The sequence below is a fragment of the Chiloscyllium punctatum genome, chromosome 38 (assembly GCF_047496795.1).
Source record: "Chiloscyllium punctatum isolate Juve2018m chromosome 38, sChiPun1.3, whole genome shotgun sequence".
Classification (NCBI taxonomy): Eukaryota; Metazoa; Chordata; class Chondrichthyes; order Orectolobiformes; family Hemiscylliidae; genus Chiloscyllium; species Chiloscyllium punctatum.
In genome coordinates, this window is record NC_092776.1 from 63,708,542 (window position 1) to 63,720,998 (window position 12,457).

General features: G+C 40.7%; 1 protein-coding gene across 3 annotated transcripts in view; it reads right to left on the reverse strand.

Moving 5' to 3' along the window:
• Window positions 1–205: 205 nt before the first annotated feature.
• supv3l1 (SUV3-like helicase) overlaps window positions 206–12,457 on the reverse strand; it is a 40,006-nt gene continuing 27,754 nt past the window's right edge. For all 3 annotated transcript variants that reach the window (XM_072558017.1, XM_072558018.1, XM_072558019.1), the window contains 6 exons: window positions 10,983–11,076; window positions 10,417–10,636; window positions 7,855–7,935; window positions 6,964–7,140; window positions 2,604–2,752; window positions 206–754 (listed from right to left, as the gene is read on the reverse strand). In XM_072558017.1, the coding sequence (XP_072414118.1) occupies window positions 283–754; window positions 2,604–2,752; window positions 6,964–7,140; window positions 7,855–7,935; window positions 10,417–10,636; window positions 10,983–11,076 (1,193 nt within the window). In that variant the 3' untranslated portion in view covers window positions 206–282. The remainder of the gene's footprint in view (window positions 755–2,603; window positions 2,753–6,963; window positions 7,141–7,854; window positions 7,936–10,416; window positions 10,637–10,982; window positions 11,077–12,457) is intronic.

The window sequence follows — 12,457 nt, forward strand, 5'->3', positions numbered from 1 at the left end:
AGGCATTATGCAAATATTAGGTGCTCTTAACACACATGGATTGATAGGATCCGTGATACCTGTATGAACTGAGAGTTACAGTATCGGTTCTGACACCATGATCCAACAATCAAGATGACAGGGAGGCACCGGAATGGAAAATCTTTACTTTGATTTCTGTGCAGTTGGCAGTCAAAGATATCAAGCAAACTGGGAAAACCAGGTATTTTGCACATAGTCTAATCACTTCTTTATTGTTTAAACTGGAGAGAACATTTTCATAGTAGAATAAATATACTGAAGCTATTTCTTTTTCTTCCTCAATCCTCTGGATGTGGATTTACTCGGTTCTTGGGTCGTGGCATTTTTGGAGGTTTGGAGACCATGGCTGGCTGCCCACTCCTCCTGAAGCTGCTGCAATAATTCAGCTGTCAGATGTCCTTGCTGAACCAGCCTGGCACTCAAAGAGTCACCAGGTATTTCCGCTTTATAAACCTCTCCTCTGTAGCCTAAAATCTTGGACCCTCTAATCCGTCTAGATCCAATGTAAACCTGATCCCTGGAATTCATGTTCTCCACGTTTGTCCTCTCATTAATCCATATTCCTCCATAAACAGAAGCATCTTCGGCGCCTGCAGCAGTTGTTGTGGAGATGGAATCCGAAGCACGGATCAGACGAGTGATGTTCTTCACTCCAATCTGTATGATGCTGTCCAGCTCGATCTGGATCTCTCGCACAAGGTTCACATCTGGGAACATGTCCATGAACCGGTAACTAAGACAAATGAAAGGGAACAGAGGTTAGTACCAGCTCGAGATCAGGAAGGAAAATAATTAAAGCTGAGAGAAGGGAATGGTTTGGCATAAGGGTCATCAAATAAATCACCAGACTGACGAGAAGAACCAAAAAGGAAACATCACACAAGGCTGGGAACGCACTTTAGACTGCCAAACAGTCAAGGGAAGTGGAAGGACAAACGTAGAAGCAAATGTCTGAAATGCTACAATTGGGCTACATTATTAACTTGGATAGCATTAGTGTGAATGGTTTTGGGGCAGGGGTCGGGGTGGGGGGGGGTATCTGAATTCTTCATTCAAGAGAACACATTTTAGCCAATACATCATGCCCTCAACAAAGGATGTGGATTTAGTTTTACAGAAACTGAGCAGCAGGGAAAAGGGTATCAATTTGGGGAGCGCTTTTCTAGAATTTAGTTGGACTTAAAACATAGTTATAGAAAAGGATAAACATAAACTGGAAAAAAACAATTCTCAACTCAAAAAAAACTAATTTTCTTCAGCTGTGATGTGATTTAGCTGTCATCTAGAAATAGCTCCTTGTAAGTTTATCATCAATGCCAGGTCAGTGGGAGGTATTCAAGGTATTCAAGGAAGAGATAGGGAGGATTCACATAAGAACCAAGAGCAAGATAATTAAGATCCTTGAGTTTGCTTTGCCATTTCATATAACCATGGCTGATATTATTTTTACCATAATTCCATTTTTTGCCTGCTCTTCATAACCCTTCAGCCTATTACTGACTAAAAATCTATCCCCTTGAATTTACTCTACATCTTGGCATCCAGCACTCTACAATAGTGAATTCCACAGATTTATGACCGTTTGACAGAAGTCATATCTGCACATCTCTGTATTAAATTTGTTATCCCTTATCCTAAAATCATGACCCAGATTGCCCCACAAGGCAACATCCTCATGGTGTGGCCTTAATATTCACCTACAGTAAAAGAGATCAACAAACTAGCTTCTGCTAGTCAAGGAGTCCAAAGGGGAGGTTTAAAAAAAAAGGAAAGCTTATAGCAGAGGGCCCACTATGTCATGAAGAAAACAAAGGTAATGAAAAACATAAATCAAGGAAAACCTGAAGGTCTTAAAAAATGTAACTACATAGACAGCAAGAGGTTAAGAGTCAGGCCAGTTAGGGACTGTAAGAATAAACCACAGAGATGGAAAACATTAAAATGATTCTTCACAAATATTTGGCTTTCAGAACAGTAATTCAATATGGATGGTGTGAAGTATCAGATTAAATAACTGAGAGGAAGTATTAAGGAGTTAAATGACTTTATGAAAGATGTAAATCTTCACTTAGTAAGGCATGGATTAATCAAAAACACAGCAGAGATTTAAGACATATATTTGACTAACTTCATAAAGTTTTGCTTAGAAGAGGTAATAATGAGGTCATGTCTGCACTCAACCGAGACTTGCAAGCAAAGCATAAAAAACTGTGAGCAATGATTTGACAAGACAGCCAGCCCAAAATCATCACCAACATAAGGCAATCTGTTGGAGCTTGTTTACACTCATGAGAACCATAATTCAGAAGGGACCTGTTCTTTGCAAACAACAGTAAAATGAATTATAGCATGTGTAAATCCTGTCTTAAACTGCTATAATTCATATATTTCAATCTGAACCAGGGATCAGAGCCAATCCAAGACCAGGATCAGAAAGAGACCAGAACCAATGAAGATACTGTTCAAAACATCTCGGCTTTGGATGAATAATTATCAAATGGATTTGCTAGACAAAATGAGCTTTATCAAATATCAGAGTTGAAAGACATTCCCAAACAAGGGATCCAGGCTCCTTAACTTACCTTAACCATAAGTACAGATCCAACACGTCGTGCACAGCCTCCAAGTGTACAAGGTCTTTGATATTTTTCGGTGGCACTAATGGCCAGTTAATGTGTCGACATAACCACTCGAACGTCAGTGGCTCATTCCTGCTGAACTGTCTGGCAAACTAAAAAATGCAAACAGACTCAAAGTTAAGAAAAACGGAATATTAGACTGCAAATGTCAAATCAACAGATCAATGATGTAATGTGCTATTCACAATACTGAATGTTGTGGATATCACAATAGTGAATACACAATGCTGAATAGCCAGGAATCCTGACTGTCAGGGATCACAAGCTATTTTGGGAGACCGTAGTAAAATCCAAAATTTTAAAAAAATTTATTTTGATCGAAATAGCTGTTTTCCTTCTAACAGTTTCATTGTACGAGCTTATCAAGTAGAGCTACGACTCATTAACCACAACTTCCAGAGTATGTATTAATGCAACTGACAATTTTCTGTGTTGTTCACTGGATGCTTTCTCATATGGACCCATGGCAGAGTACCTGAAGGCTGATTTGCGATAACTAAGTGCGGTTTGTAATTTATCTTTGGAGGTTTCCAGTTTCCTTCCTGGTACCAATATTATAATTTAACTATTTCCTGTTCAGATGATTTCACTTCATCACCAGATTTTGTGATTATCCTCAGTTTCTAACAGGACTGGGAAAATCATCCCTCTCCTAGAGATCATTTCTTAAAATGTAACTAGGAGCTACATCCTCTTCTTTTGCAGTTTCAACATTTCTCCTTTGCCTCTTCTCAGACTTGACCCCACTATCGGTGACCCCTGAATGGAAAACACACTATAATTACAGTGAAGGATTCGGCAGTGATGTGTGGCATTGAGGTAGATGATCAGCGATGATCTAATTAAATCACAGAGCAGGTTCATACATACACATCAAGAGTAGGAGACCATTCAGCCCCTTGAGCCTACTCCGCTATTCAATAAGATTATGACTGATCTACTTGTCTTGAATTCCACATTTGCACTCCCTTTTTTTCAAACTGAACAGTCTACTCCTATTGTTATGTTCTACTCATCTCCAACTCAATTATCTCCTTCAGATTAAACCATTTAAATAACTTTTAACCTTCCATGAAGTGCAATTCTTCTAAGACATGATGATTGCTCCCAAACCCCAGAGACTCAAATAAAATCATCTGTACAAGAAAAGCTCATGGTTGATAATTACATTTTTGCATTGATTTGATCATTCCAGACAAAGTAAATGCATTTTTGTGCATTCTCCCACTCGCCCAAATTTTAAACAGACTCAGTATTTCTGAAATCAACAACAGTAGTGAACTCCTGTTCCAGCTCACTGTTGAGTTTCAGTATGTTAACTGTGTGAACCCTCTGAACTCAGTCCTCTATTCAGGTTGGCTTGAAACCTAATCTTGGCAGCACATAATCACAATTTCCTGATTTATATTCAGTATTTGAGTTGTTGTGTCCCGAATCAGAATATTTTAATCCACATCTCAGTTTCCATCTGGGATCTTCCATTAAAATGGATGAAATAAGTGTTAATTCTGGTACTGCAGGAGCTTTAAAAAGGACAAGAATTTTTCTATTGATGGTGAGTGCTCAGAACAAAAGCTCGCCTGCAGCCCATGTGCGAAATACTTGAAAGTTCAGAGCAGAAAATGCTAGATGGTCTTTCAGAATTAAAACTGTTCCACACTCAACTTGTAAACTGGATTTCAAATCATCCATAAGGGGGTTTCTTGTTGTGTTGATTTGTAAGGGCTTTTTAAAAATAAAATCTAGGATTACTTATGTGTAACTTTAAGGGAAGCTACTGTTATAAGTTTATGATTTGGAGATGCCGGTGTTGGACTGGGGTGTACAAAGTTAAAAATCACAACACCAGGTTATAGTCCAACAGGTTTAATTGGAAGCTAGTGTGCTTCCAATTAAACCTGTTGGACTATGACCTGGTGTTGTGTGATTTTTAAAGTTTTAAGTTTATGTCTCTTAGGAGGTGGGAGACAAGGCTAAACAAGAAAATGAAGAACTCTGCTGCACAGCAAGTGAGATCTGTCAATGAAGTAACTGGTTTACTGGGTTTTGTAACTGCTTGATGCGAATGGGCTTCAAGTTCCAGTAGTTCAAATGAGAGAGATCAAGTGCTGTGTCACTAGGGCAGGGTATCAAGACTGAACCGGGAAAGAGGGAGAGAAGTTTTCTTTTCCCATTTTCAATCTGTGTCAATGAAAGCAGCAGTTGAATAGCTGCATAAGAGGGATGGATTTTGAAAATATTCAAGAGTCAGATCACAGAAAATGTTTATTAACTGGCCACCACCTGGCTTGCCACTATCAATGATCTGTGTACATCAGGTTCCTCTGCTGCTGCACCCCCTTTAGAATTGTACCCCTATTTTGTATTGTCTTTCAATGTTCTTCCAACAAAAATGCATCACTTCTCCACATTCAGCTGTAGTTGCCCCTCATTTATCGATGTCATTTTGAAGTTCCACAGTATTCTCTTCACAAGTTACAACTCTTCTAAGTTTAGTGTATTCTGCAAATGGAAACTGTCCTTGGCACACCAAAATCCAGAGCATTAATACACATGAGGATATTAGATTATACATTAATTTGGCCTTTCACCACAAAATTCTCTCAATAGTTATTCTAAAGGGAACTTCCTTATGTAACATATATTGGGTCCCTTATAAACTGAATTTTCCCAGTATTCACTGTGTAGTAGTAGGTTACATTTAATAGGTATTACAACAATAATTAACTCTCCAAAATTTTAGTGCATGAAAACAATGGGAAGACTTAGGAAAAACAGACAGGTCATGTCGTCCAAAACCAGCATCTACAATTCATCTGGTAGCAAACACACTTATTTGTCTTCTTTTTGAAAATGACCTTAGAAAGAATAGTAAACTAACCCTCAGATGAAGGCATGAAATGGGGTGATGATAGTTGTCCCACTGTTCCATTGGCCAAAAAAAAACTGTCACTACAAATAGAGAGCACATGAGAGAGCACGGGAGAAGTACTCAGGATAGGAATTGCCATGGGAAGCCCACAGGAACTAGGCCAGTTCTACACTGGAATAACCACACAGAAGCCCCAACAGGTAAGGAACCAGATACCACGCTGGAGTAACTATGCCAAGACTAAGTCAAATCCATGCAGGAATCAAGAATAGAGCAGACTTACTGCAGAGTGCAGTTTTCCCAGACAGCAGTCTTCACCAGGCAGATAGAAGGTAGATCAGAAGGATAGGAGGAAGACTCCCTATCCTCTGGTATCACTGGTACTTCCTATCCTCTGGTATCACTGAATTATTTCCAATTGTCACACTAGTATATTTTCTTTCTCTAACTAACAGTATCATATCTAAACTACTTCTGAAACTCAAAAGCTATCAGATAATTGCAATAAATAGTTGACTGCTTAACTATGATCGCGAACCCTGAAAACAGAGTTTATTAAAGCCAAGAGACTGACTACTGCTTGCCTGGACAACTGCCAACATTTTGTGTGGTGTAAGAATAGTATTGCCACTGGATTAATGTAGAGGCTCTATTTCAGGGAATTGTTCTTCCAGAAAAATATAGCTCACTCTCACTTGCCATTCAGAAGGTAGAGAGCTCAAAATCTGCAGCAGAGGCCGCAAACATGCTGCACTATTAGAGGTGTTGTCTTTTGATGCCAAGTTTAACTGAGGTTGAGTCTGTTTTCTCTTAAGAATGCAAATAAGATCCTATTGTCCTGATCAAGTAGCAGAGAAATATTTTCTGGTATCTAGCCAATCCTTACACCTCAAATCATTAAATTTTGGGCAGCACGGTGGCCCAGTGGTTAGCACTGCTGCCTCACAGCGCCAAAGACCCGGGTTTAATTCCTGCCTCAGGCGACTGACTGTGTGGAGTTTGCACATTCTCCCAGTGTCTGTGTGGGTTTCCTCCGGGTGCTCTGGTTTCCTCCCACAGTCCAAAGATGCACAGGTTAGGTGAATTGGCCATGTTAAATTGCTCATGAAGGGGTAAATGTAGGGGAATGGGTTGCTCTTCGGAGGGTCGGTGTGGACTTGTTGGGCCGAAGGGCCTGTTTCCACACTAAGTAATCTAATCTAATCTAATCTAATCGTCACATTGCTGTTGATTAAAGACTGCTGCGTGCACACTGCATCTGCCACATTACATCATCATCTACACTTGTAATACATACTCCATTGGAGTATCTTGAAGTCAGAAAACTGTTAAGTAAATGCACATTCCTTGTATCATAATGTAATGGTTAAGGTATGGAGAAGGAAGAAGAAACAATCTCATTGGTATATGACTGATGGATGAGTAAAATACCTTTAAAAAGGAGGTGCAGACAAAGGGATGCTTCCTGTTTATTGGTGCAGTGCAGAAAACATATCGTACGCGGAGATTCAATGGGATATGCTGAATCATATCAGCCAGGAACTTGAAATCATCGATATTGCACACGAAGTAAAGTCCATCGACTTGCGAGAGGCTCACAAATATGTCCTGTGTTCAGAGGAAAGGCAAGAAAAAGTAAAGGTTTAGCTTTAAATTTGTAGAGAAGTGATCAGTCAATAAAGTGTTTCACAAATAAAGGATTCATTTGAAAACACTACTTTTCAGAGTGCTGCTTCTTTATCAGGTGCTAGTGAGACAGGAAGACCTTAGACAGAATTTAAGGAAAAAATCAAAAGGCCACTCAACTCATGTGAGTGAATCGAACACACCTAAGATGGTTCTTCAATTTTTAAATTACTTAGAAAGGAGGTGCGGTTTTGATTGATTTAATATGCCAATCTCAGAATTTCTTTCAAGTCATTGCCCCAAGATAAAGTATTGATAACACCATAAGTTAAGTTATCAAAAGACACAGTGACTTGAAAAAAATTCCAGGATTTGCAGTTTAAAAATCAATCGAAACCTGCACCTCCATTCTAACTGATTAAAGATTTAAGAGCTGTCTTAGGTGTGTTCAAAATGGTCACGAGTTGTATGACCTTTTGATCTTTTCCTTATAAATTTTGCATCTAAGGTCTTCCTCCCTCTCTAGCACCTAATGAAAGTGCAGTGCTCAAAAACTAGTGCTTTCAAATAAACTTGTTGGACTACAACCTGGTATTGTGTGATTTTTGACCTTGCCCAACCCAGTCCAACATTGGCATCTCCACATCTTCACAAAGAAATTTCACAGTAAGCAGTAACTCTGAGCAAAACACTTACGATCAGATTTGATAGGGTGGCATCTGGCAACTGGTAGGCAAACATCTCGATCTGGTCTGCTGTGGGGTGCAATCCTGCTGTCTTAAAAAAAGTTCAAAGTAGATAATAAATAAATACGTTTTAGAAGTTGAAACATCTTCCACCTTCCAAAGACAGGTGTTATTGAATGATCTTATAATGCTAGTCAGTGGGAAGCTATCAGAAGGCAGAGCAGAGTATAAAACTACTGGAACTTGGGGCACCGTAGCTGCAAAAAAAACTGGACTGATGTCACAGGGAGGCTGTGACCTGATTGGCTGGTAGGAAATCTGTACTAAATTTGAAAAAGAACCCAGCAAAGTATCAATAAATTTAATTAACTCATTTAAAAAATATATAATAAAGTAATTAACTAAGTAGAAATGACTGGACAGTGATGAGTTCTAGCTGTATAATGTGGGAGCTGGCTGATCCCATTGTGAACTGCTGTGACCACATCTGCAGCAAGTGTTGGTTGGTTGGTCAAGGAACTTCAGCTCAGAGTTGATGAGCTGGAATCTGAGCTTCCAAACACTATGGAATATCTGGGAGAGATAGAAGTACCCGGACACTGTTTCAGTAGGCAGTCACAGCTGGTAGATTAAGTACTTAAAAATTTGTTCAGTGGCCATCGACAGCAAGATGTGACAGAGGAGCCTCAGCTCCTTGTCCAACAGGTATGAGGTACTTGCTCCCTGAGTGGACAAGGAACAGGGCTGGAGGGAGGATGAGCCAACTGAAAACTGAACCATGGTACAGGAGGCCATTCAAGAGGGGAAGCAAAAAGATAGTTGTTGGGGGCTCTATAATTAGGGGAATGGTTACGTCCATGCCACCCACCAACCCACCCTCTACATCTGGCACCTACCCTTGCCACATGAGGCCTAAACTGCTATGTTTCTCCAGCACCACTAATCCAGAATCTGGATTCCACCATCTGCAGTCATTGTTTTTACTGCCACATGAGGTGAAAACCTGCACCCACACCTTCCCCCCCTCAGCTCCATCCAAGGCCCCAAAGGATCTTTCCATATTTGGCAGAGATTTTTCTGCACATCCACCCTCCTCATCTACTATGTCCGTGGTTCTCGATGTTGGCTCCTCTGCATCAGGGAGATAGGCTCCCAACTCGCGGAGCATTTCAAGGAACATCTCTGGGACACACACACACACACACACCAAACAATCCAATTGCCCTGTGGCCGACCACTTCAAATTCCCCTCCCACTCCCCGCAAGACATGCATGTTCGGGGCCTCCTCCTCTGCCAAATCAATGCCTTGCCTTCTGCCAAAGGACCCTTTAACCACATGGTTACAATATCGATTTCACGAGTTTTCAAATCTTCCCTCCCCCCACCTCATCTCAGATCCAATCCTCCATCTCTGCACTGCCCTCTTGACCTGGGCATTTACTTTCCCACCTATCCACCCCACTGACCAATAATAATTACCCCCAACTGAATCCACCTACTGCCTTCCCAGCTACCTTGCCGCCAGCACCACCCCACTAGTTATCTCTCAGCTCCCTTCCCCCTCCACATTCCTGATGAAGGGTTTATACCCAAAACATCGACCCTCCTGCTCCTCAAATGCTATGCTTTTCCAGCACATTTTTTGACGTCAAAATTCTCTTGTCAATTTGAGTGTCCCAGTTTAGAAGAATTATTTCACTGCCTTTGCTTTAAGCTCAAATAATTTATTACTTAATAATCTATCCAACAGTATAGCTGTTCCTAGGAAGCCTATAAACCACTCCCATCAGTGCCTCTGATTCGTGATCTTCACCTTGACTCATACAAATTCTCGCTCATGATCTCCTTCCTCACTAATGCCCTTAACCCAACCATTATTATCAACGCAGCACCCCCTCTTTGCCAATCTGTCCGAGATGTATAGCGCACTCTAGAATATTTTATTTTCTTAACCTTTGCCATGTTGGAACCAAGTCGCTGTAATACAATTAAATACAAACTACTTTTCTGTATTTGGGATACTAGCTCATCTATATCATTATGGATACTTTGAACACTCAAATAAAGTGCTCTGAATTTCATTATTTATAACAATCATTGAGCTTTATATAAAAAAAAATTAATTTAGGTATTGTGGGCTTCACTGGCTGGGCCATTATTTATTGCCCATCCTTAGCTGCAGAATATATGGTAATGAGGAGCTGCTTCCTTGAATTGTTGCAAGTAAACCAGTAATACCATTAGGGAGGAAACTCCAAGATACTGATTAAGAAACACTGTCAACATATTTCCAAGTCAAGATAGTGAGTTGCTTGAAGAGGAACCATAGTGGTGTTTCCATGTTTCTGCTGCCCTTGTCTACTGTGGGGAGTATTCCATTATACCCTTGACTTGTACCTTGTGTACTTTTGGGAGTCATGGAAGTGAGTTACTCTCTACATATTCCTAACCTTTGCCTTGCTATTGTAAGCCACTGTACTTCTATGACCAGTCCATAGCAAATTCTTGTCTATATTAACCCACAAGATGGTGATGATGGGGAACCTTACCTTTCTTGTTCAGTATGCTCACCTCAATGGGTTCGACGGTCCTGCTCAGGATTTCTTGCAGCACAGGAAGGTCATCCCGATTCATTGTAGTAACTTCCCCTTCTTTAAAGGCTGAGCTGAATCTGCCAGCTCTGCCAGCAATCTGTAGGGCCTGTGACGTAGTTATCCGGTCCATTTCTTTCTCTCCTTTCTCATTGATACTTGGTTTCACGAGAGAATTGAAAATTATGCGTTTTATGCTCCTGAACAAAACAGAGAAAAATTGTTCTTGCAGATTATTAGATGGTAGAACTGGGCTTCAATTAGTTTGTTCCTCGTTGTCCTGTGGTCCATACAGGGATGTAGTCTCACAGTATCAAGCACCCTCTTGTAGAGATAGCAATGAATACAACTAAATGGATAAAGTCCCTGGCCCTTATTGAACAGTTGCCAATGTCTCTCAGTCTACAGAGACTCACTCATAATGAATGGTGTGTTGGATGGATTTTGATTCTCTGAAGGCGAGGAAGCAACAACCAAGGCACATAATCTCAGCACAATTTGTTCAGCAGAGAAGTGAAAACAGCAACAAGGTGATGGTTTACTCACAGATTCAAACCCATTCCAATGGCATCAGTAGCGATCAGGATCTTACAGGGATCGTCAGGGTCATTGAATTTTTTTGCTTGAGCCAATTTTGTTCCTAAGATCAAGAATACAGACACTGTCAGTAAACTGAACCAGACCACTGAGGACTAAATGTCACAACAAAGCACCAGTTGCAGCAGCTGACGATGCATGCTGTGTATCATAGAACAGCACAGCACAGTAAAGGCCCTTCAGCCCTTGACGTTGTGCCAGCCTTTCATTCAACTCTAAGATCAAACTAACCGACATATCTACATTGTACAAACTTCCATGTGCCTACCCAAGAGTCGCTTAAATGTCCCTAAATGTATCTGACTCTGGTATCACTGCTGGCAGTGCATTCCACGCACCCACCACTCTCTGGTTAAAGAACCTACCTCTGACATCTCTCCTAAACCTTCCTCCAATCACCTTAAACTTACGCCCCTTAGTGACAGACATTTCCGCCACGGGGAAGAAGTCTCTGGCTATCCACTATGTTTCTCAATATCTTGTACAGTAAAAAAGATTATTACTTTAACAGTAAAAGGTTGCAGCATGCTGTTATGAAGAGGGACCTGGGTGTCCTTGTGCATAAATCACAGTGGGTTGGTCTGCAAGTACAACAATTAGGAAGGCAAGTGGAATTTTATCCTTCATTGCTAATTGAGTTTAAAAGCAGGGAGGTTATGCTGCAGGTGTACAGGGTGCTGGTGAAGCCACATCTGGAGTACTGCATGCAGTTTTGGTCTCCTTACTTCAGAAAGGATGTACTGGCACTAGAAGAAAGTGCAGAGGAGGATCACTAGCTAGATTCCAGAGTTGAGGAGATTGGCTTATGAGGAGAGACTGAGTAGACTGGGATTATATTCATTGGAATTTAGAAGAATGGGAGGAGGGTGTATCTTATAGAAATATATACGATTATGAAGGGAATAGTTAAGATAGACGTAGAGAGGATGTTTCCACCCTGGTAGGTGAAACTAGGATAAGAGGTAATAGCCTCAAAATTAGGGAGAGCAGATTTGGGACGGAATTGAGAAAGAACTTCTTTATCTAGAGGGCTTTATCTACGGAATTCCCTGCCCAGTGAAGTAGTTGACACTACTTCAGTGAACGTTGTTAAAACAAAGGTAGATTTTTTTTGAACAATAAAGGAATTAAGGGATACAGTGAGAGGGTGGGTAAGTGGAGCTGAGTCTGCGAAAAGATCAACCATGATCTTATTGAACGGCAGAGCAGGCTCGAAGGTCTACTCCTACTCCTAGTCCCTATGCTATAAGTAGAATGAGAGACTCTTGTATCATTCTATTCAACAGTGATTTCTATTTGGCAATTGCCAAACATGTGAGGGAAAACTGTGGCCCTGATATGTGGGTCTCATTCTTAGTCAGGGTGCTACACTGTTAAAAGGCTGGCTTTTCACAAACCAGTTAGGATGGAAAGAGGGGGTTTGA